This window comes from Lissotriton vulgaris, unplaced genomic scaffold (assembly GCF_964263255.1).
Source record: "Lissotriton vulgaris unplaced genomic scaffold, aLisVul1.2 SCAFFOLD_1131, whole genome shotgun sequence".
NCBI lineage: Eukaryota > Metazoa > Chordata > Amphibia > Caudata > Salamandridae > Lissotriton > Lissotriton vulgaris.
In genome coordinates this window covers 527,089-553,227 of record NW_028251973.1, presented here as the reverse complement: position 1 = coordinate 553,227, position 26,139 = coordinate 527,089, and the positions used below count along the sequence as shown (strand labels likewise).

At 46.7% G+C, this 26,139-nt stretch overlaps 1 protein-coding gene across 1 annotated transcript in view; it reads right to left on the bottom strand.

The window, feature by feature from the left end:
• LOC147662702 (uncharacterized) overlaps positions 1-26,139 on the bottom strand; it is a gene marked incomplete at its 3' end in the record, with an annotated part of 546,487 nt that overhangs the window by 192,849 nt on the left and 327,499 nt on the right. The window contains exons 5-6 of the mRNA XM_086950963.1: positions 22,973-23,114; positions 18,617-18,751 (exon numbers count right to left, since the gene is read on the bottom strand). Coding sequence (XP_086807089.1) covers positions 18,617-18,751; positions 22,973-23,114 — 277 coding nt within the window. The remainder of the gene's footprint in view (positions 1-18,616; positions 18,752-22,972; positions 23,115-26,139) is intronic.

Genomic DNA, 26,139 nt, shown 5'->3' with positions numbered 1-26,139 from the left:
TCAATATTCATCACACTGCCTCCGTGTTTATCCTCCTGTTCCCAATGGCATAGCCAGTGTAGAAATGTATCAGTCTTGTTGCCATACTCCTAGAGCCTAACCTGGGAGAGGAACCTAGTTTCCCTGGCATCATCCAAGAGCTGTTTCTGCATCCTGCTCTTCCCTGTATCTCCTGCTCTCCATGCCTAATACTTTTTTCCCCAGATGCCTTATCACAAATACGTCCTTGTGTTTAAGATGCAAAATATCAGACCCTGTTTGTGGAGGTCATGGGGACGACCTGGATTATTGAGCCCTAACTGTGGCATGTGAAATCATTTGTCACTGGTGTCCTGGAGTATGTTCTACTATCGCTCCGCAAACTGGGCCGAGTAAAACCCTTTCACCCTTTCAGCACATTACTTGTTAGGTGACGAGGGTGAGAAGTAATACGCTTTTGAGGGAGGATGTGTGTTGGGAACAACCATAGAACTCAACAAGCAACCAAAAGACGCAACAACTTTAATGTCCAGCCCAGTGCTTGTCTGCTGGCAAAAGACGGCACTTATTACCAATCAGTACTTAGTACTACACAATTCGATGCAGCATTCATGGTGGTACCCTTGATTATGAATCTCTTGTGGGCACAACACCCCTTAACCCCATCTTGGTGCTCTCTCCCGCCTGAGTGATTGGATCTGTTTCTGGTTCACTTACATAGTGTAGTATGTCTACTTTCAACAAGCTTCTAACTTCTTCTGTGGTAATCCACCAAGCGCTAAACTGCCACAAACCATGGCATCATGCAGTTTCATGACCAAGTTTAATCTCTATTGTGGCGTGGTCTGAGAGGACTTAGGTCTGAACTCAGGAGTCAGCCACAACATCCTCTTCTGCTTTTGGCAAGAAATATTAATGTGGGGGAATATTTTATGTGCCCTAGATAAAAAGTTGTATTTTGTATTGCCTTTGGGGTAGGTGTTGATAGCTCCATAAACCAAATGTGTCAGGCCTCCTTCACCTATTCAGGGTGAACCACACTGGTACAGTGATCAATCCATCAGCCTACTGCTGTCATCAACATCAAACCCAGTGGTGCCTCGTGAAGGATGAACCCTAATACTTGAAGTAAGGCTTAATGACACAGGATCCATATAGACATTCAATAAGGTGATGATCTTGCCATAAAGAAGTCTTGTCTCCATAATATAACTTTCCTAGCCATGTCTGTATCATTTGAAATAGGAAGAGTCACTTCAACACCATTAACTTTTTAGAGCCACCAATTAAACCTGCATGATAAACCAAGATATATCCCAGTCAGCAGAAGATTTTACAATTATTCCCAAGTAAGTGTGTCTGCTGGACCATTAACAACACTGAGCCATATCACTTGGTAGTTTTCATTGCTGCTCCTCTTCTCACCATCTCCAGGAGGCTGTTAGAATTCCAGTAGATGTGATCACCCTCTCCCTCCCTAGTCCCTTGTTATACAATACTTGGTATTAGTACTATCTAGAAGATACCACTGAAACGCAAATAACATTTGAACAGTTCACAAGAAAATCTCTTCCGACCCTACATTTCTTTCTTCACCTCAAGCATCTGTTGGACAACTGTAGGAGCCAATGCCATCCCTATTGCGAAGAATAGCTAACTGCATCCCCTTCTCAAAACCATGTGCACCCCTATATGAACCGTTAAACAGTAGAAAATAATAATGAATAAATAATAAAGAAAATGTCCCTTTTTATAGATAGCAACAATTACAGCACCTCTCCAAGTATCAGGGAGGTGAGCACCAGATAATATAGCATAAGACAAAATGTTAATATACAGACTCCAAATTTCTATTTCTGAGCTGTAGAGGCCTCCCAAAATAAATTGAGGTTTGGAGCTTTACCAGGCTTCATGAACATTATTGCTTCTCTGGTATCTTTCAGTGAGCAAAACACCTGGTCAGGCACTGCACAGGCTACTATTAGCCATGGTGCATGGATTGAAAACACAAGACATATTGTCAGAAGGAAAATTAGAATAAAGATTAGAAAAGTATTGAACCCATGCCTGCTGTTGAATATGGTGGACGGTTGGAGTGCGACCTTCAAGACTACCATGGGCGATTATGTGCCAGAAGGAAGATATATTGTTTCTTCAGGAGGCTTTGAGTAAGTCCTGCCAGTAAGTATCATCTGCACTCATGGATCCGTGTGGAGCACAAGGACTTTATAGTGCCTGTCTGCATTCCATTTAATCCAAGGAGAAGACTTAGAGAGGGCTCCCTGAAATCGCCGTCTCCCACCTCGACCTCAAAAAAGTGTCTTATTGAATCAAAAAGATGGCCATGAATGTCAGCAATAGGGTTTGCATATAAAGAATCATCCTCATAAGGCGAAAGAGCTGAAACAAAGCAATCATATATCAAAGCGAGCCTCTAAGGGAAAGAGCATAGTTTTGGCTACTTAAGAACCCTCTTGGAATTTCTAACAATAACTTTTTTATATGCACTGGCCAACTCAGAGACATCTAGAAACCCCTCTTTCAATGTTAAATTCAATTTATCATTGTCGATCTGATCTTTTAATTAAAGAAAAGTCAACTATCCAGCACCAAAATTTAAGGGACTGCGTTATATGGTCGATTATGCTCCTAGATGGGCCCATGCAACACGTAAAGGCCCTGTCCGCATCAGAAACGGATAATCCACCAGAGTAACTGGGTCAGCTAATCCTGCAGGGGAGAAGTGTAGTAGGCCCCTTGATTAAAGTCTTGTGTAGGTCAGAGCCTCCAACCTTGCCCCATTCAGCTTATTCTAAACTATTGCCATGGACCCGGTGAAGGCTAGCGGGGATGTTCTTTTTTTTTATATTGCCAGGTCATATTGGATTGATGTTGGACTCTGCAGTGTCTGGGTGCCTCTCTTGTTTGACCTAGTGTTGCACCAAAGTTTCAGCTACAGTTCAATGTAAGGGATCTGGGCTTGTTGATGGAAATGCAAGTAGCTGCCAGCTGCACAGTGATTCCCTGGCCTACCCAGGTCCAGGTACCCAATGCCTCTGTAGGTTTTACTGTGCCATCTATGGTTGAGGTTTCTGTGATATCTGGACTGGGCCAAACAGAACGTTACATAAAAATCAGGCCGCTCTTCTCCCCAACCTTGGGCTGCCTCTAGGGTGCCAAAGAAGAAAGTCTTGAACTGGCAGGATATTGCAGCATATATTTGCACCCTGAACTGTTACTGCACCATTCATAGGGCCAGATGTAGGTGAAATAGATTTACCGATTTTTAATTACCGAGTTTTACCGATTCGATAATTAAAAATCGGTAAATCTATGGGGTGGACATGTAGGTATTCCAGATGTGCTGGAATACCGAATCGGATGATTTCGGTATTTACCGATTCAGTAAATACCGAATCGGTAATGTCCATTCATTCCTATGGGCTTTGAAGCCCATAGGAATGAATGGGCATTACCGATTCGGTATTTACCGAATCGGTAAATACCGATGTTCACAAGGGTGCAGGGGGTGTCACTTTGACACCCTCTGGCACCCCCAAAACAGGCTCGGGTGCCATGTCGCAGGCATACATGCCCTAAGGGCAGGTCTGCCTGTCACATGGCATAGGTGTAAAATACCGATTCCGGTGTGCATGCACACATGTGCATGCACACCGGAATCGGTATTTTACCATCAAATTGGATTTGATGGTAAAATACCGATTCGGTAAGGCCTCTGGGACTCTGAAGAGTCCCACCTACATCTTGGTGGCTCACATTCGGTAAAATTATCGATTTTTTATTTTACCGAATCGGTAAAATTACCGAATCAGTAATTTTACCGATTCGGTAAAATAATGCCCCCTACATACCTATCACCTATTTACCATCGGTAACGGCCGAAAATACCGATTTTCGGCCGTTACCGACCGACCTACATCTGGCCCATAGAGTCTAGAAAGATTAGGATGCCTTGGGATTCATACTCATTTGGGGCCCGATGTAGGTAAATCCCATTTACCGATTTTGAAATACCGAATTTTACCGATTCGGTATTTCAAAATCGGTAAATGGGATGTAGGTCCCAACATCTGGATTAGTTACCGATTCTCTAAAAATCGGTATTTACCGATTCGGTAAATACCGAATCGGTATTTGCTATAGAATCCTATGGGCCTTTGAAGCCCATAGGATTCAATTCAAATACCGATTCGGTATTTACCGAATCGGTAAATACCGAATATGTCAAGGGTGCAGGGGGTGTCACTTTGACACCCTCTAGCACCCCCAAAACGGGCATTTGTGCAATGTGGCACATAGACATGCCCTAAGGGCATGTTTGTCTGTCACATGGCACATGTGTACATGCACAGATGTGCATGTACACAGGAATCTGTATTTTACCATGGATTTGTATTCCATGGTAAAATACCGATTCTGTAAGCCATGTGCCAATGGAAAATTGGCTACCCACATAGCATTTTCGGTAATTTTACCGAATCGGTAATATATTACCGAATCGGTAAATATTACCGAATCGGTACCTTTACCGATTCGGTAATAATAACGATTCGGTAAAATTACCGAAAATGTCCGCCTACATCTCCATAGCCCTTTACCGATCGGAAACGGCCGAAAATCGGTATTTTCGGCCGATTCCGATCGGTAAAGGGCTACCTACATCTGGCCCCTAGCCCTTTAACCACCCTGAGTACCTTGGGGCATATTATCAAGGGGGTTTATCTCCGCTTTTTTGGCTTTAAAAGCCAAGAAAGTGGAGATAAAATTATCTCCCTATTACCTAGCTGTCGCTAACACCAGTTAGCGACAGCTATTAGGAGATAGCAACCATCTTGGGCCCCACTTTGCATGTCAGTGATATTTATCACTAATGACATGCAAAGTGGGCGTGCCAAGATGTTAGCGACTGAAAACAGTCGCTAACATCGCTATCTCCTATTACCAACTTTTGGAGATATTCGCGCTAAGCGCGAATATCTCCAAAAGCTAACACCTGCCCTGAGCAGTTCTTAGCCATGTTATCCAATGGGAGGTGGATAACATGGCTAAGAGCATTAGCTCGGTAATGCATGAACATCGCTGACTTTTCAGTGATATTCATGCATTGCGGCGATTTTTATCGCATTTGCGATAAACCTTGGTAATTCCAAGGTTTATTTGCGGTAAAAATCGCCGCAGCTCAGCGGTACATTTTTGTCTCTAACCAAGCAATAGCGATAATTATCGCTATTGCTTGGTAATATGCCCCCTTGTCCTTATAACTGTAATTTAAAAACTGTGCTATCCTAGGTTGTGTTCCCTGTGGAGGCCTCTGGTCGGTTGCCCGGTGCACTTGTTCTATCACAAAGCATTGTAAGAGATGATCTGCAGTATTATCTCAAGGAAGAACTTTGGGCGGGACTCCTCAACCTCCTTCTGGAAACTCCAGGAACTTCAGATTGTTCTTTCTCTCTCTGTTTTCCACCCATTCCTGTGAGAATTTTTGAGGACGTTTTCCGTAGGTTGACTGCCGCTTGCATCTCTTTCATGGTGTTCTCCAACCAGCAAATATGACCTTCTGTCTCCGTCACTGTCTTAACAACATGTCTACGGTTGTGCCACAGTAGAAAAACATCCATGTCCATTTAACTTACTTTTGCTTTTAAAGAGGCTTTAGAAGATTGAATAATTTACAGGATGATTTCTGTGGAGTTGCCGTATTTCCCTTGTGAAGATGGCAAGGTTGCTGGGCCTGGCAAAGCTCTGCTGCTGGCACAACAGAGTGTCTGTATTTATCAATTTTTCCCTGATTGGGAGTGTGCCCTGTCTTGTTTTTTACCACTGTGTGGTCCAGTGCCTTTCCCCCATGGTGTGATATGTTTGATGCTGGGTTGGAGGGGTTCCACAAGCTTGTTATGTTATGTTATGTTATGTTATGTTATGTTATGTTATGTTATATTATCATCATTTATTTTGCGCACAGATGCTCCAGCTAAGGAGCGTCCTGGCGCATGGAAAAGGTGAACATAACACAACGCAGAAGGAAACAGAAAAGTGTAGGAGTCAATATAAAAGAAGTTAAAACAGGTGAGTTTTCACGGCCCTACGGAATGCTAATAGATCCTCTAACAGGCGGATTTCCAAAGGAAGAGAGTTCCAGAGAGCCGCAGCTCTCACACGAAAAGAACGACCGCCCATCCAGCTAAGCCTGAAACGCGGGATAACCGCAAGGGATTGCCCGAGAGATCTGAGAGAGCGAGTCGGGACATAGGCGGATAAGAGATTATTGAGGATCTTGGGTGCCGATCCTTTTAAAATTTTGAAGGCAAGGCTAAGGGCCTTAAAATGGATTCGGCTTTTAATTGGTAGCCAGTGTAGGGACCGCAGAGTATTGGAAACAGGACAGGACCTCGACAGACCCACCACTGCTCTCGCAGCCGCGTTCTGCATGCGCTGCAGGCGAACGATCGCAGATTGGTTAACTCCCAGCAGGAGCGAGCTGGCATAGTCCAGCCGGGAGATGATCGTCGCTTGGATGACCAACTGTCTCGTCGGAGCATCAAAAAATTTGAGCACCGGCCTCAGCCCACGCAGGACACCAAAACAGCATGCCGCCACTCTCTTAGTGTGGGTAGTAAAGCAAAGGGTGTGGTCAAGCCACACTCCCAGGTTTCTAAGTTCCATCACCGGTGTAGGGGCCGGCCCTAGCTTCAGAGGCCACCAAGTGTCCCCCCAGCGATCCGTTCCCCTTCCCACGATCATCACCTCAGTCTTTTTCGCGTTCAGCTGGAGACAGTTGTTATTCATCCAGCTGGCCACCTCTCTCAGCCCATCTCGGAACCTGGGGGCATCCTGTTCGGCATCCCCGCTGATCGTGACCGCTAGCTGTGTGTCGTCGGCATACGAGACCATGGTTAGGCCCCACTGCCTGGCGACATCAGCCAGCGGCCGCACGTACAGATTGAAAAGCGTGGGACTCAGCGAGGAGCCCTGAGGGACCCCCAGGTCCAGATGATGGAATTTGGACTGAAAAGGAGGGGTGGCAACGCAGAAGGAGCGATCGCTGAGGAAGGAACGGAACCACTGCAGAGCAGAGCCACAGATGCCAATGTCCTCCAGGCAGTGCAGAAGGATGCGATGGGACACCGTGTCAAAGGCAGCGCTAAGGTCTAATAAAATAAGCGCTGCCGTTTGACCTGCATCCAACACACTCCGCAGATGTTCTACCATTGCCAGAAGGGTGGTCTCCGTGCTGTGACCAGCACGGAACCCATTCTGCGTAGGATCGAGGACATTGGCCCGGGCCATATGCTCGGATAGAGCCAGGTTGACATGAGCCTCCATGACTTTGGCCGGCCAGGGAAGCAATGAAATCGGGCGGTAGTTTTCCGGTTTTAAAGGATCCAATGATGGTTTTTTCAGGATCGGGGAAACCACCGCCTGCTTCCACTTGGCAGGAACAGTGCCTGAAGTCAAGGAAAGGTTAATCAGTGAACACACTACAGTGCGCCCCTGAAAAGACGGATCTCTAAAGAGGGCAGGTCTAAGCTGATCCGCCGGAGAACCGGACTTGACTCGTTGTGCCAACTTAACAAACCCATCCCAGGAGAGAGTAGGGAGAGAATGCAATGCCGGGCAGCTGCGAGGGCCATTCAGAGGAATGAGTGGCAGCGTCGTACTGGGAACCGACTGATAAATGGTCTTAACTTTCTCCAGGAAGAAAGCGGCCAAGGTCTCACAATGGGAGGTAGAACCGTCCACAGGCGGAACCGCTCTCTTAGCCATCAGATTTTTTAGGGCTTTGAAGATGGTCTTCGAAGGGTTGTGGCTGTTATGGAATTCCGTCGCATAGAACGCCGCGCGGGCTCTACAAATAGCTCGATGGTAGAGCTTAACAGAGGCCAAATACGCGTTTTTTTTGACGGCGTCATACGCCTTCCGCCACTCCCTTTCTGCCCGTCTACATGAACCCTTCAGAGCGCGGAGGGCACTGTCATACCAAGGACTCGACTGCCTGGAGCTGGATTTACTTAAAATGACGGGCACCAATCTGTCGAGCGCCTTGGTAATCCAGCTGCAAAATTGGTCATAGCCCGAGGTGGCGTCGGACAGGGGGCCTAGTGGCTCTTCAGCCATGATGTAATGAAGGTCCTCTAGCCTGAGCTTATTCCAGTGCCGCCGAGGAATCCACTTAGGAGATGGAATAGTGGGGGTTTCGGGGAGAGGTAGCCAGATGGACACCAAAAAATGATCAGTTCAACCCACTGGAGAAATAGCCAAAACGTGGACATCCGTTAAGGTAGTGAAAAACGGGTCCAAAATGTGACCAGCCACATGTGTAGATTGAGTGACAAGTTGGGTCAACTGAAGGGCCTCCAGATCCGCCAGAAAACCACTGATGGCCGAAGTCTGTAGGTTGTCAAAATTGAGGTTGAGGTCACCTAAGATGCAAAAATTGGCGCAGTCACTAGCTAGCGTACTAACCGCCTCAGGGAAAGCTCCCCTGAAAGCTACATCACTGCCTGGGGGGCGGTACACGACCATCCCAGATAGCGTGAACTGGGGACTGATAGTAATCTTAAACAGGGCGCTTTCGCATCCTGCAATATGCAGACCCGTCCAAGAGCACGCAAAGGTAGATTTTATAGCTAGGGCAATACCTCCACCTCTGGACAAGCGGTTCCACGTAAAAAGTGAATATCCTGGGGGGGAAGCCAAATTAATTATGGCTGCATCTGTGTCCTGGAGCCAGGTCTCAGTGATGGTAAACAGATCTGGCTCCTCGTCGGCGATAAGGTCCATAATAGACAGATGATGTTTAACCAGAGATCTGGTATTGAGATTTAATATCCGCAGGCCATGAGCACAACCCTTGCTCAACCGAGGCACACTTATGCCTTCCGGTGGAGCAGCAGAGTTGTCATAGTCCCGAATACCCGCTGGCTGGTCGAGCAACCATCCCTTGCAGGCACATTGATAGGGGCCACACAAGGGATGGTTAGGTGCAGAAACGCATCGTGGGAGGGACTGCCCAATCGCCCGGAGCAATGCACTGGTGTAAACAATCATCCTACCTCCCAAAAGGTACTAAGCGGGAGGGGCCCGCTGCGCCCAGCGCGTTCTCAGCGCTGACGGGCACAGACGGGCAGGACTCTGGCAAGACTCCGGCAAGCAACGGCGTCCGACTGCGCGTTCCCGCTGCGCGGAAGAAAGCAACTTTAGATAGGCGGAGAAATGGAGGGAGGAGCGCAGGGACGCTCCAAGATGGCGCCCGCCTAAAGACCAGCGTCCCAATCCAAAATGGCGCCGATCGACGATCCCCGGACCACCCACAGAACCCGGGCCCACCAAAACGGTGGTGTATCTTCCAGAAATGATATGCAGGTATGAGGGGGGGGAGAGAACCCAACCAATTCCACAGTTAAAAGTTAAAAAACGAAAATGAAATAAAAATAACTCCAAAGCAAAGGTATTAAAAACAGAGCGCTAACAAACCGCGGCGCGGTAATGCGGCACCTTTTCCAGGCTGCCCGCTGCCTAAACTCGCCTTAAATAGGCGGAGAAATGGAGGGAGGGGGGCAGGGATGCTCCAAGATGGCGCCCGCCTAAAGACCAGCGTCCCAATCCAAAATGGCGCAGATCGACGATCCCCGGATCAAGCCAATATCCCCAGGATCTGTTCCATTAGGCTTCGAGAATTGTATCCATTGGACCCTCTGGGGGGATTGTGGGAACAAAAGGGCTAACCACAATAAGGTCTGAGTGGCGGAAGCCGGTTTGGTGCTCTAGTTGTTCCTGCATTCTGTGTCCCACAGGGAATCAGTGAGGCCTACTGAGTGCTCAAGTCTGGGACTGAGGAGTCAGCCCCCCAACTACAGAATACCTGTCAATTTAATGGGTGGTTGTTTAGATGAGGAATATCAGTCACGCCTGGGCAGATGTTTCTCCCCCTGCCTCTTCCTTACATATCCTCTTCATGATTTCTTCAGCCAGAGCACTGTTCTCCCAAAAAATGGGCTAGCCCGCTTATCCCCCATGGCCAGCCACCACTCTTTGTCTTGTTGATGGGTACAGCAAGAGCAGGTGATTTGAAATTAACCGTGTAGTTCCCCTTGTCTGGGTCCCCGCCAGCTTTCAAAGGCATCACGCTGTCACGTTTACACCTCCTCTCCCCAGCAAAGGCCCAATGGGAGGCTCCCTCCATGTTCAGGGAGGGAAGGGCCATCCAATGGCAGCCAATTACACACTGTCTTATTCTCTATGGCATAACTGCTGTAGCTGTCCCCTCTTCTGCTCTTGCACCCCCAAAATGTCTGCCCCGGAAGCACCAGTGTATTGTGCCTCATGCAGGAGAGCCAATGGGGTTTGCATGCAATTGTTGCAGGCCCAGCAGAGTCACACTGGTCGCAGCATCCTGTAGGCCATTGGTGCTGCCTGCTTCCAATCCATGGGGCCTATACTACTGCTAGCATGTAGAAGTGCGCAGTTCCAGGCGGGATCACCTCACCTGCTCCCCCACATCAGGCAGAACAGAATGAAGTACAGAATCAAGTGGTCAGCCAGCAGCGTGAGCAGGATGCTTCAAGTTTGCTGCTCGGGTTAAGGTGTGTCCACCATCTTGCCTTAATGTTATTGTTGCTGCGATCTTTGTGCTAATGCGGGTCCATTGTTATATTTATGGTTAAATAGCTTGTTGAGTTATGCACTTGCTTCAAACAAACTTGTGGTTTTCAACTCTATATTGTGTTTTTATAAGGTTGGTTAAAGTGGGTTCTTAGGTAGTAATAAATACTTATTATCAATGCCAAACGTTCAGTTTGCTATTTAACAACACATATGTGGATGCATAGTCTTTCGCAGGAGTATTCCATGGAAACCTACGACTGGTGTACGTCTTTCCACAGTTGAACTATTTTGTGAATTCCTAAAAAGTATAAAAGTACATTTAAGTGTAACAGGAAACCTCCATATGTACTTTTACTATGTAGGACCCATTAACATTTTTGTGACTAAATAGCACTCCAACTGCCTTCCGGTCAAGTATGTTGGGACTGTTGACTGCCCAAGATCGCTCATGTTTATTTAGATATGTATTTATTGGATTTATAATGCACACCCCACCAACGAAATCGTTTCTAGAAGCACAACATGTGGTAGAAAAAAGGAATGGGAGGAATATAGAGGTAGGGAAAAAGATAAGATGAAGAGGTTGGATGATAAACGATAGCTCGGGAATGACCTCAGAGAAACTTCTATTTTTTTGCTAATGAATCTGCACATGGACAAGATTGTGGGGGAGTAAGGGCGCTCATTAATGAGGAGCATAAGTCCCAAATACATTCAGAAGGTAGAGCTGGCCTGCTCATGCCCAGCATTAGTGGATTATGAACTTGTCATGTGCATAAAACGGAGCCTAGGGAGACTTTGGTGGGAGCAAAAGGTCTTTTTTATTCAAATCGATGGTCCACGTACCGGAGGGCATATTGAACGTTTTGCTGAGATCAAGCCAGTAGTCAGGAGACCACATGATTGCGCTTTCAAATAGACCAATTTATCATTCATCAAGGAATGCTCAGACATTTGTTGTAGATTGGTGATGCACAAAAAATCACTTAAATGTGCAAAGCATAAAGAAGCCATTCTGCTAGATTATTCTCTAAGCTTTGTTTTGTAACTTTCCAATAAATCAGCTATATTGTGATTTAGCAAAGGCGGACTTGCTGCTCATGCAGGTGAGAGTGAGGTGAGACTGGCAGGGCGTGAGCAAGAGGGGGGAGTGGCAGGGGAAATCTTCATGAAAGATGTACCCAAAGAGATTATGAAAATGGATTTTGCATCTAGAGAAATGAAATCATTTGTATGCGTGCAGAATTGCTGACCCAAGAATATCTTTGTACCGCCGTATGCCACCTTGAGCTAATGATCAGGAGAAGAGCTTACTTTACTTCAATTTATAATATGTATCTGCTCTAGCCACTAATATGACATCTCCATATACTGTTCATAGGAAAAGGATAAGCTAACCCTTGTTTGTTTGATCTTCTGATAATATCTCAAACTTTTGAGCTTGCTACATAATTAGTTTGTTGGGTGTTATTTCTTGGACGTGTGGTTTGGTTGTGTTCTTCAGTTGTTTATTCTTCAGTTAGGTTACAATTTGCAGATGTCACACGATTTTACAATTGATGGTTTCAGATTTAAACTTTATCATGCATTCCTGCTTTTGAGTGTTTCTGGGACATGTGTAAATTTTGCATATCATTTTTCAACTTTTTATCTCATTGTGGCCTTATGATTAGTCTTTTGGATAAGCTTCGGTATATCTCAATATCATACTCATACACCTCTCACGCAGGTGGCGTATAGGGCATTCGCATATCTTACTCACTTACCACCTCACACAGAACGAAACAGTCATTGTCTAAACTTAATACGGCCTTTACCACTTTGGTTTACCAAAACTCATAATGTATGCTTCATTGCTACACCTTCGGGTTCTACTATCAGGGGCAAATTTTGTTAAGCATGAGTTCTGTTTCCATATACTTTTTCTTTAACATTTCTCTTATTTGCTATTATAAACCACAACGCAATTCTCCATCAATAGAACCTGGCCTTTGGTATTTGAAATTATTTTAGCCCTGGAACTTTTTTTAATTCCTATTGAGTTAGAAAGCTTTTTTTTGCCCTCATAATTTTACAAGCACTTTTCTGCTTTCCTTCATGCAGGTTAGATTTGAGAAGATGTGAAGCTTTTTTGTCTGGTATACTGGTAATAACTATTTGCATTTTTTTTCCTTTGGATTTTCTTTCTAGAAAGTTATATTACTATCAGTCAACTTCATTCCAATGTTAGTTTCTTAGCCAAGAAAGTTATATTACTATCAGTCAACTTCAGTGCAATGTTAGTTTCTTAGCCAAACGTTTCTACTCTCTTTCTTTGAGTTTCTAGCTAGCAACAGTTTCTATTTTCCATCATGTTTTAATCAGCATTTTCAAGACGTGTTACAAAATTGAATTTTTGAATATGTAACAGCTATGTTTTTCACATCCTGTTTCAGAAATATTATATTCCGAACAGAAGCTCTAGGGTTCCAAGAAATAACTAGCTTATCATGTCTTTTGGAAGCATGAAACACGTTATAAAAACGAAATAACATAATTCAGCAACATTTTGAATATTCACAGATTTTTTAATTAAGGATGCTATTTTTAAACACAAATAAAGGGGGGGGAACTGGCATATTCCCCCAAGTCCTACCTTCTAACATAAGTGCTCTGATGGTAGGCTGCTCGCAGTCTCTTTCTGCAGCTTAAGCAGACCTTAAAAGTTCACTGCATCACTTCTACCTCTTGCAGTCCGGACGCTGGTCAATTTCTAAACCTCAACTTCCTTAATTGTTGTTCTTTATGTTGCCCATTAGAAAATTCCCCTCAACTCCAAATATCCCCTCCACGTCTCTTCCCTTCTTGCTCCACTATGTTTAATGAAAATTATTTTTTGCTAAGACAGTATGTTATTGCTTGTTCTGTATTTTGCATCAGTGAACGTTGTGCCATAAGCAGGACATCTCATTGTGGATGCCTCTTCAAAGGCAGGGCACTAGGACAAATTTGTTTAATTTTCTCACATGTTAACTGACTGAGGTAAACTGGAACGGGGGTACACGCACATACACACGACTGTGATTATATGTGTCCATAAATACATACATGAATGACGAAACATACATAACCATTAAGATCTATCACACTAAGCCATCGAAGAAGGAACTTCTACTCAGCATCTGTAATTCTGTGATGTCCGTTTATCCCTTCCCGCATTTCACACTATGATGTGATCTCTGGTTAGGTCCTATATTGTGCATTAATCCAGCATAGAGCGCACCTACCCGGATTGGGACCGTGATGTGGAGGAGTCAAGAAAATCTTTTGTTGAGAACCTTTTTGTAACGTGTTTCCTTTTTAAAAACAAAATTTCATCCACACCGCATACTACTCTTACGCCCAAATGTTCCTAGTAGGTGAACGTGGCATTTCTATTTCTTTTATGGAATTCTAGATAGTTTCGTCATTTTTTCGGACTGTGGGAAACTACTGTAGACCCAGTATATTTTTGACCAGGGTTTTGGAGAGGATTTTAAGGTGCTGTATTTTAGATTGAACTGATATTAAGTATTTTGATTTGCTCCTTTTAAAAAATAACATGATTGGTTTTACAAATCCTCTCTCTCAAAGTAGCTAATGCCTGCTTTATGTTTCGTCCTGAAATCGGTAAAAAATATATATAAAAACACCTATGAGACCTTGATCCATAAAAAGACACCGGTCCTTGGTCTTAGCATAAATGAAAAAGCCCAACACACACAGAGCCCAACACACACACACACACACACAGAGCCACACACACACAGAGCCACACAGAGCCACCCACACACGCAGAGCCACACACAGAGACACACACACACCCACCCACACACACACACACAAAGAGCCACACACACACACAGAGCCACACACACAGAGCCACACACACACACACCCTCACCCCAGGGAGTCTCCTTCTTTACAAATGGGTTATTCGAGGCCCCCACCAACTCCCAGAGCTCACCCGTTGCTTCCCTCAGTCTAGGTCAGCCACACGCCCATCTCTGTCCAGTAACGTCCCAGGGAACAGAGGCAAGAAAAAACGATCACAAGCAGGGAACAGAGGCAAGAAAAAACGATCACAAGCAGGGAACAGAGGCAAGAAAAAACGATCACAAGCAGGAAACAGAGGCAAGAAAACGAGCACAAGCAGGGAACAGAGGCAAGAAAAACGAGAAAGAAATGGCGAGGGAGCATGCCGCCGCACAGTGAAACAAACCGGAGGCGCCCTGGAGACTTGAAGCGGCCAGAGCGGCACCCCGGTAAGGAGCTAGCAGTCACTGAGTGGGTCCCCTGCAGTGATTGGAGAGCCTGAGGGCCCCGGTGCAATGAGGCCAGGATATCAAGGCTGCAGCGCAGGGCTAACACAACCGGGGGGGGGCGGAGAGCAGCGGGGAAATGTGGGGAGCGTGCCGCCCGTGTCGAGGGCCCGGGTTCAAACGAGACAGGCAGGCTCACCAGCAAGGAATGCGACCGCAGGCCCCGCCGTACGACACACGCACTCTCAACCCTGCAGCTAACTGCCACACACACTGCACCGTCCTACCAGGCCGGGACCTCCGATATGCAGCAGGAATCGGCAATGAAACACCCCAGCGTCGGCGAAGCAGTCCAGGCGGGATCGCGTCTCCACAGCCCTGTGCTGGAGCCCCAGGCCGCGCACCGCCAAGTAGGCCCGGCAGACACACGCTGGCTGATGTTGCAGTCCGTTTCTTTGCACCTGTGAGAGCGTGTCCGCCAGCAAAAGGATCAACAGGTGCCCAGTGATGCAGGGGGTCAGGATCAGCAGGGTTGGAGGGTCAGCGCCACCCCAGTCCGCAGGATGATGTCGGAGCAACGAACCAAACGGAGTCTTAGGGGTAACACCACCATGTTTCTCCGAGGTCCAGCAGAAATTGCTCGGAGAAACACGCCGTCATTTTCCGACTGTGGGCGTGTTTTTCTTTCTCTCCTCTTCCCATTGGCTGGAATGTAAAATTCTCGCCAATGGGAAGAGGAGAGAAAGAACCTCAAAAACACACCCCCAAATCCGAAAAAGACGGGGCTTAAACAGACAGACTCCCCTTTTCTCCAATGGCTGGCCTCCGTTTAGGAAGCCAGCCAATGGAGAATAGGTTCGGGTTTAAGCCCATACTCTAAAACATAAAATCTCGCCAGAGAGACTGCGCAAGCGCAGCCTACGCAGGCCAAGACCTAAAAAAGACACCAGTGCTTGGTCCTAGCATAAATGAAAAAGACACCGGTCCTTGGTCTTAGCATAAATGAAAAAAACACAGGTCTTTGGTCTGAGCATAAATGAAAAAAACACCGGTCGTTGGTCATAGCATAAATGAAAAAGACACAGGTCCTTGGTGTTAGCATAAATGAAAAAAAAACAGGTCTTTGGTCTGAGCATAAATGAAAGATGAAAAAGGGCAAGTGCAGTACATATTCCTGTTGCCAGAAATGTCACATTGAGGAAGTTCAGGAGGATGGGCCATTGATGCATCTCCGCCTTATTTAGAAAAGCTCAGAAGCTCCAAGAAATAATGTCATTAAGTGAATCCAGGCGAGCTCCATGTCAGATTTTAAGGAGAACAATATAAATGAGCTTCACTTACAGTCACTGAATGTACATTCAATTTAGTGGATCTGCAGACAGTTTGAGTTATGCTCATAGCACCTACAGTTAGTCCTCATGTTCTCAGCTCCTTTGAGTGCAGAGTCCCTAGAACACCGTAGTGTGCATAGGCAGTGGATTGTAGAGAAGGGATTACGTTACTCTGGACTACAAGAAGCCTCCGATGCTTGAATGCGGAGCAGAGAGTTAGGACACTACCAGCCTTATTCTGAGTGCCGCATAAATACTGCGATCGACTGCAATCCTGTTTGCACTTCATAGTCTGAGTTGTCCTGTCAATTTGCATTCCACGGTTTTTCCAACACAAATGTCCCCACAGTGGGGGGGGCATGGTTTTCCAATGGAGTAAAAAACACACTTTGCCTTTCCGTCTACTCTCCGGAGATGGTAATTCAGTGGTAAAACTGCACTGGGAAGAGTGTGACTGAATAACTAAATTTAGTATCCGTATGTCCCTGGGTATTCATACCTCCTGATAGTTCCACCACTGTTGGAACGCGGGCAGTAAATCATTGTCCATTGAGCCCTATAGTGATTAGGACATCTTAGAGAGGAGGATTCAGGATTTATCCCTCCTTGTTCGCTGGCTTCAGTTTCTATCAGGCAACTGAATTTCCTTAGAGAGCCCACATGGGTGTTTGCTAAATTTCCACCAGCACCCAGCCATTATGGCATTCACTGCCTCTTGATCTAAGTTCATTTCTAATTGACTTACGCTTTAAAAACTCTCGGCAGGAATCTATACTCAGACTCAATTGCAGCACCAAGAAGTATATAAAAGAAATCACGTATTAAACCAGTTAGATACTTCCCGGGTTGAGCACCCATATGTGCTGAAATTGTGATTCACAGGTTTCATTCCTTAAATGTCAGTTAAAGGCTTCACCCTTGTGCGGCACATAAACAAGTACCAATGAGCACCTATCAGACAAGCTCCAAGAAACATATAGAGCTACAGATGGGTAACAGTCAAATAACGGGGACGTTTTTCTGAGGGGTTCTGAGTGATATCAAATAGTCAAGAGTGAAGCTCGAGTTGTCTTTGATGGGATTCAGAACCCTGATGTGAAAAGAAACTCCATTTTTTTTACCCATCTATAAGTTTATGTTCTGTGTGTCCCTGAAAATCATCTAACCCTGCTTCCAGCCGCTTCTTAGGGGCAGAGGAGCCATTGGAGAGACACACATAACATGGCCTCTCCTTCCTATCCCCATCCAACCCCACCACCCACTGTACTTTCCCTTGTCCTACCTTCCAGAAGCTGTTCGCTGTGCTTTCCATCAGAGCAGAGAGACAGTGCTGTGATGAAAGGCTCTCAGAAAAGGAGTTTATGTATAACACTAACAGTGAGAAACAACTTTTCTTTGTAACAAAATATATAAATTTAGAATCTTGTACCCACGGTAGTGGCCCTCAGCGAGAGCCAGACACAACAATCCAGTTTGTGTTGTGCTTTTTAAGAGTCTACACCGCATGTTAAGGCCAATGAAGGATTTCCATGCCAAAGCAGTTCATGTGTGGCTTTCAAAAGTCTCACTTGTGAATACAGAACCAAACATGCAAAAAAATTCCCCTGGTTGGGTTTAGAAAACCTTACTTCTACTTTTTAGTACTGAAACTTGTCTTTTACAGATCTGTGGTTGAATTAGTCATCCAGTTCAGTTAAACATTGCCACATCATAAGTGGTGGTTTTAGGCCAGGGTAAATCTACCAGAGGTTCTTCTATTAATGTGTCTGATTATCAGTGGTTCAATAAAGAAAAAGAAGCGTCAGCATCTGTGACAAAAAGTTTTTTGAAGATAGATTTAGCAGTAATATGCTTTTTAGATACTTGGTATGGCGACATCACTTTTCAATAATCGTTTTTAGGCTTCTCAGACGACATATGAAAATTCTCTTCTTTGAGCTGGACATTGCTGCTTTAATAGGGATTGGTTTCAGGTTTTTGGAAGCAGTATATTGTATTACGATGTGGAAAAGTACTTCAGGATAGAATGACACAGCCTTTTACTGTAGATGTAAGGTAGTTCATGTGAACTGCCAGCTGTGTGTACACTATCACTACCATAACACCCAGAAGAGGGAGTCCCACCTTCCTGAAAGGGCTAGTTCAATAGACCACGTGTCTTGTTCTGGCATTTTGTGAAGGTAAAAATATGTCCTGCTGTGAACTGAAAAAGAAAGGGCCAGAATAGACAAAGCATTGTAACACACAAACAAAGCTAAAAAACCACAACTAGGCAACAATTCCAATGTAAGTAATGGTGTGTTGTAGTGTGATGCTGCTTCTGCTTGCATGTAAACCTAACTCCACTGACTGCTCAGGCCCTGAGTATGTCCCAGCCCAAGAGACACCTGCATGTCCTACCTTCGTTGAAGACCCTGTCCACGTTCAGCCCATAGGTGGCACACGTCTCGTAGTACATACACCGCTTCATGTCCGCACACAGGGCTCGGGCCCGCGCGTCATCCACCACCCTCTTGTTGTTGGAGTTGATTTTGTCTACAATACAGAACAAATTCACTTTTAAGCTCAAAAAGATCAGCTTGACCTACCACTCAAGCTACTTCAACGCTCATTTTTACCACATGCACAAACGCAGTATAAGATGATTTCAAAGTTACATATTTTTCTCTCTGAATTTTTAAATGATTGCTCCAGCCTAATACTGATTTGCTGGCTGTATACCTTTTTTTAGCCCCTCCAGGATTTACATTTGGGGGGGGGGAGAGACACACAGTTTAAACCGTTCCAGTGGTGGAAGTACTCAGTACCATGTTTTGCCAAGCAGCACTCATCAATGCAAATACTGGTTGAATGTAGCAGCCATGCCAAAGATGGGCACTTGGTATGCTGTTATATTTGTTGAAGCTTAGCTCACATTTAGTCAACATCAACTGTTTATGATGAAACAGAGGTAACTCAGGAACACATGAATATTAACTTCCAATCTACCCATCAGTGGTGCCATCCAACTGTTAGCACACTGTGCTGCCCTCAGTGTAAGACCTAAACTGCCTTCACTGGTATCTTCCGTGCGGTCATTATAGTGTGCTGCCACTAATACCTGAACCTTCTTCTTAACGGGCTGTGCTGCACTTTAGGTCTTCATCTACTGCTGCGCTCAGGGGTAGGTATGCAGCTCATTGTTAATACCCTGTGCAGACGTCCATTGTGTCGTGTCACCGATACCACACTGTCTTACCGTCAGGGATGCCACCTAACTGTTCTTAACACGCTGCATGGAGTCATGTCACTGGCATCACATAGCGCTGTATTCCATTGCATCATTTCTTTTTCAAGAATCAATTCGAATTTCAACTCCTTGTGAACATACAGTGCTGCAATGAGTGGTTTCATCTTATTTTTATCAACACGTGCTTCCCCTAAAAGTGTTCGCTCGTTCCACACATTGTCTTGCCCTCAATGGTGCCGTCTCACCGTGAACAGCTGTGGACATTGTCACCTGTGTATTGTGTTATTGCTAATACACCATGCTTCAAAGCTGTCATCGTATTGTTAACACACTGTGCTTACCTGAGTGGTGTTGTGTCATTGCCACCAGGCCGTGCAACCTCAGTGCTGCACTCTCTTTGTTTCTATCCAGTGCCACCCCTCATGGTTTCACCTCAATGTTGACCTGAGACCTATTCAAAAAAGCATTTTAGAGTCCCTAAAGCACGGGTACTCATAATACGGCCAGCGGGCCAACAGCAGCCCGGCAAGCCTTTATTAGCAGCCGGTGGACCTTGCAGACATCATACCTGTGTTGATTTTATTTTTACAGAGTGTCAGCTGTATAGGGGCCGGGGGATTCCAGAGATAGAGGGGAGCTGAAAGGGCGCTAAGAAGAGGTGAAACACAACAAAGCCTCAATAACAAGTAAATGGTCTTTTAAAGACCCATGAAGTACTGGGTGCGGCTGTGTGTGTGCCTGGGAAGCGGACTCAGCCCGGGCTGACACACACGCGGGGTAAGGGACAGCAGGGAGTGAGAGCTGGATGAGGGGAGACAGATACAGACAGATGGAGGCAGAGACAGATAGAGACAGAGACAAATAGAGATAGAGGCAGAGACAGATAGAGGCAGAGACAGATAGAGACAGGGGTAGACAGAGCTAGATAAAGGCAGAGACAGGGACAGACAGACAGATAGAGGCAGAGACAGATAGAGGTAGAGACAGACCGGGACAGACAGCAATAGAGGGAGAGAGACAGAGACAGAGAGAGACAGAGATAGAGGCAGGGACAGGTAGAGGCAGAGACAGACAGAGACAGATAGAGGCAGAGACAGACAGAGATAGAGACAGAGGGAGATAGAGACAGAGACAGGGACAGATAGAGGCAGAGACAGGGACAGGGACAGGCAGATAGAGGCAAAGACAGAGACAGACAGAGTGGCAGAGACTCAGAGACACGGAGAGGGAGACAGAGGGAGACAGAGAGAGAGAGAGAGGGAGAAGGAGGGAGACAGTGGGTGAGAGAGGGAGGGAGAGGGAGGGTGAGAGAGGGAGCCTGAGAGAGGGAGAAGAGGGAGGGAGCCAGGGGGAGACGGAGTCAGGGGGTGACGGAGTGAGGGAGAGGAAGAAAGAGCGAGGGAGACAGAGAAAGGGAGACAGACAGAGGGAGACAGAGAGGAAGACAGATAGGGAGACAGAGAGAGAGAGAGGGAGGCAGAGGGAGAGAGACAGAGGGAGGGAGACAGAGGGAGGAGACAGACAGAGGGAGATAGATAGAGGGAGACAGATAGAGGGAGACAGACAGAGAGACACAGAGGGAGACAGACAGAGGGAGACAGACAGAGGGAGACAGACAGAGGGAGGGAGACAGACAGAGGGAGACAGACAGGGAGGTAGGCGACAGTGGGAACGAGACAGCGAGAAGGAGACAGAGAGAGTGAGACAGAGAGAGGGAGACAGAGAGAGAGGGAGACAGAGGAAGGGAGACAGAGGGAGGGAGACAGCGGGAGAGAGTCAGGTGGAGACGGAGTGAGGGTGAAGGAGACACAGAGAGGGAGACATAGAGAGGGAGACAGACAGAGGGAGACAGACAGAGGGAGGAAGACAGAGGGAGAGAGACATAGGGAGGGAGACATAGGGAGGGAGACATAGGGAGGGAGACAGAGGGAGGGAGACAGAGAGAGACAGAGAGAGGGAGACAGACAGAGGGAGGGAGAAGGAGGGAGACAGAGGGAGGGAGGCAGAGGGAGGGAGTCAGGCGGAAGGAGTCAGGTGGAGAGGGAGTCAGGTGGCAGGGCCGGCTCTAGGCTCATGGTGGCCCTGGGCAGGGAGCGTAGGTAGGGGGCCCAGATGAGGGGGTCCGGGCGGGGTGGAGCGCGCAGGCCAGTAAAGAGGGGAGGGGGTCAGGGAGTTTAGAAGTGGAACAGAGCCAGAGGCCGCCAAATCTCTGCCAGGGGCCACCACGCAAATATGTATCCATCCTCAGAGGATTAATATATTAAGGATATATATTGGCGTGGTGGCCCCTGGGGTTTGGTGGCCCTGTGCAGGTGCACAGCTTGCACATGCCTAGAGCCGGCCCTGCAGGTGGAGAGGGAGACAGAGAGAGGGAGACAGAGAGTGGGAGACAGACAGAGGGAGACAGAGGTAGAGAGACATAGGGAGGGAGACAGAGGGAGGGAGGCAGAGGGAGGGAGAAAGAGGCAGAGGGAAACAGAGAGAGAGGAAGACAGAGGGATGGATACAGAGAGAGAGGGAGACAGAGGGAGGGAGACAGAGGGAGGGAGACAGAGAGAGGAAGACAGAGAGAGGGAGACAGAGAGAGGTAGACAGACAGAGGGGAAGAGAGAGAGAGAGAGGGAGACAGAGGGACGGAGACAGATAGAGGGAGAGACAGACAGACGGAGACATCAGGAGGGAGATAGATAGAGGGAGACAGAGGGAGGGAGAGGGAGGGAGACAGAGAGAAAAAGGGAGGGAGACAAAGAGAGTGAGAGGGAGACAGAAAGTGAGTGAGACAGAGGGAGAGAGGGAGAGAGAGAGATAGAGAGAGGGAGGGAGACAGAGAAATAGAGAAAGAGAGAGAGAGAGAGAGAGAGAGAGAGAGAGAGAGAGATGTGTGTATGCCAGGTCTGTAGTTGCAATGTAGTCTCTCATGCAGCTTAATGCAAGCAATCGATTGGAGGTGAAATATAGACTGACACTGCCAATAGCATCAGGTGAGAGATGAGGGCCTTCCACTGGGCAGAGCAAAAGACCGAAATGAAAAAGTCTCAAACCATCGGCAGAAAAGGCTGGTTAAAAATAAACAGAGTTTGAAAGGGGTGGGCATCACGTTCACTCTATGTATACTCTATCTATGGCATAGGTCTGTATGAAATCTGTGCTTGATGCACCTTTCAGGAGGGGTGACATGGATAAAACCAGCCTCAGATGTCAACAGGCTCCAGGGCACAGAAGTAGAGGAGTGGCCCTGATTGAGTTCGCATCAGTTAATTTACCAGAGTCAATGTGTTTTTTTAATCTTTTGCAGTTTTATGTAGCGTGCAATTGGCCAAATTGTATTAGAGCGCTTAACATGAGAGCGAGATTGCTTTCCTAATGTTAAGCACAGAGAGATTACATGAATTGCCCAGAATCACAAGATGCTGAGCCTGAGCCGACGCCGAGACTCGGGCCTCGCAAGCAGCCTGCCTGTAAGGCCTCGCGTCCTCCCTCATGGAAATGGACATCTTTCATTAAAATCAGTGTAAACGTGCCCTTACCTTGAGTCCCAACCAGGGCGATGACGATGTCAGACACGGCGCGATAGTTGGCTAGCAGGGAGTAGTACTGGAATATGTCCTGGAAGCTCGCCTCGTTTTCTAGACTGAACACGAAGATCACCGCATCCACCCAGCTCGCAAACTAGACGGCAATGACAAGAGAGGAGGAAGTGAATGTCCAAACCGGCCCTAGGAAGAGAGTTAAAAGCACACACACACACACACAAAGCAGCGCTGGCCGGCTCCAGTTACAGCGCAGTAGTCGCCTGTCTGTGCGCGATTAGGGGTGCTGAATAATTCACGAGGATGACGCTTCTGTGTGCACGGCTCTGGACTAGACACTGAGCGCTAAGGACGCAGGCCTCTTCCTCGTCAAAACTGCATTCTCGCCCACCTGTCCTTTCAAATATGCACGCCCTGAGGGCGAAGTCAGCGATACCGACTGCAGCGATGGCTCAAACCATTATCCCAAACGGAAAACATTCAGGGGCGGACAGGAAATCAAAAACAACCCTGCCAAAAAGATTCACAGCAGTAGCAGGCTGCAATATGCCGCGCAGTATTCTAGTCTGCAGCCTACCAGGGAAATGCCAGAGTGACAGTAACCCCAGTCCGGCCTGAAAGCATTTTTTTAATCAGTTAATAATTTCGAACTCTTTCTGACGTACCTGCAGGGACATAACATAGTATGAGGGGTGCTTTTCTTTTTAAACAAATTTTGAGTTTATAAAGGTCAGTACAGGATTTCCATACGATGATAGACTTGTAGATAATAACATTTGGTGTAGGATAAAGAGTACAGTCCACAATTTATCCAGCATTGTAGCATTACAAACTATAAACAAAAACAATAGTTTGTGAGGGGTGTTTTAATTTCCTCATTCACTTACCCATCTGGTCTTTTTAGTCAGATATGCAGAAAGTTACAGTAAAATGTTTTCTACACTTCGCATTGGTGGAAACAGTTTCATGAGTATACTGCCCTTCGTCTGAATTATGAAACCACTGCTGTTTGTTTAACAGTACCTAGACAGGTGAGGATGTGTGTACCATTTTAGCAAAGCATCTTATAAATAGGAGTCACCTGGAAGCAAAAACATGTTGGGGCATATTACCAAGCCCCTATCGCCACCACAGCGTCACTTTTTGTGATGTTGTGGTGGCGATAGGGTCATTACCCTATTGCCAAGGCAGTGTTACACCACATAACGTGGCTAAAAGCCACGTTATGTGGCTTAACGCTGCCTTGGTAATAGGGCCCCTTTCACGCTAAAATTAGCGTGAAAGGGGCATGCAGTGGGTGTTGTGGTGGGTGTTCTCTGCATCCTGCTTTCTAAAGGTTCTCCATGGACTTGAATTGATCTGGCCTCCTGTTGGAAGTCTCAGGGCCATCAAAGATTTCACCTGCAGCACCTGGGCTACTCTGCTGAGATTCCTTCTCTGCCAATGGGGTGCCAAATCCAGTTGTTTCTGGGTCATTGTAAGTGGGTTGTTGCGCTAAAATAAAACATTGACTTCAAGCACGTGTCCGGAACCGGCACCACACTCCGACAGCATGCCGCTGCCAGCACCGAGTCAGTGGTCACACTGAACGGAACAAGCCCCGATGTCACCGCAGCGCCTCTGAAGAAATTGCCACAGAGGAAGTCCCAAGTACAGAGTCACCGAAGTCCGTGGCGCCTGGCTCCGACATGCTGCCACACCAGTGACCCCGTGGTGTGACATCGATGCTGCAAACTCAACGCCTTGCTGCTTGACCCTCAACGCTTCATCGACAATGCACCGCCAGCAGAACCGATACCTCACTGCAACACCTCCCACCTCCTCGGTTCATCACCAGGCATCAGTGGCTCAATGACTCTACACCGTCTCCAGGAACCGATGCCTCACTTGCTTCATTGACACGCTCACCTCCGTTGTGCAAAGCATTATCCCAAGCGCCGAAGCGTCAACGACCTACGTAGTAAGGAACAAACGCCACACCTGCCTATGCAACGATCACCTTCCTGGCGCCCTGCATCATCTGTTTCTAAACGTTTCAAAGGTATTTATTTATTATTTGCATTTGTTAAGCGCAGCAGCTACCCAAAAAGTGTTTCCCGGCGCCGAAAGCGGACAGAGAGCACAAAACAGTAGGCAGTAAGGTAGTGAATCGGGCTATTGATTGAATAGCCATGTCTTAAGAGCTCAGCGGAAATTAATGTAAAGAGTTTCCTTACAGATGGCCAGGGGAAGAGTATTCCAGAGAAGAGGGCCTAAATAGGAAAAAGATCTTCCCCCCATCCTGGTGAGTTTAACTCTGGGCACCACAAAAGTGCACTTGTTTTCAGACTGCAGTTGACGGGAGGGAATATAGGGGCGAACAAGTGACTGAATGTAATGGGGTGCTCTGCCTGTTTTTATTTATTTATTTATTTATTTTTACAATTTGTACAGGGCGAACAAATGCCCATGGGCGTCTCGTCTCTAGATACTGTGCGTGAAGTTCCCAGAGACTAATTCGGCTGCTAATCTTGAACGAACAACCAGGTCTTTATTTTTCTTCGGAATTGCATCAAGGACGGGCTTTCTCTGATGGTTATTGGTAGAGAATTCCAAAGTCTGGGGGCAGCCACCAAGAAGCGTCTGTCGCCCCAAGTGACTGTTTTGGTTCGTGGTATCAGCAAATGTTTTTGGTTGTTGGAACGGAGCGATCTTGTGGATGAGTGGAATTTTAGGTGGGATTTAAGAAAATGTGGGCCGTGGTTGTGCAGTGCTTTGTACACTATGCAAAGCGTTTTGAATTTGATCCTATTCCAGATCTTGAGCCAGTGGAGGTCCCTTTTGGTCTTGGAGATTGGCATGAATTTCGGTGTTCCTGACACAAGACGGGCTGCAGCGTTCTGGATCGTCTGCATTTTGTTGGTCACTCTGGCTTGGGTATTAATAAATAGGCCATTGCAGTAGTCGAGGGAGGACAACACTAAGGAGCTTACCAGTGTCTTAACAGCTGCAATTGGTAGGAATGGCATAATTTTCTTAAACAGCCTGAGTTTATGGTGGGCCGTGGCTGCTATTTAGTTTGCGTGGGCCATAAAGTTCAGGTTCTCGTCAAAAATCACTCCAAGATTTCTGACAGTAGAAACTGGTTTAGGGGGGTTCCGTACGTGGCGGGCCACCAGTTAGTC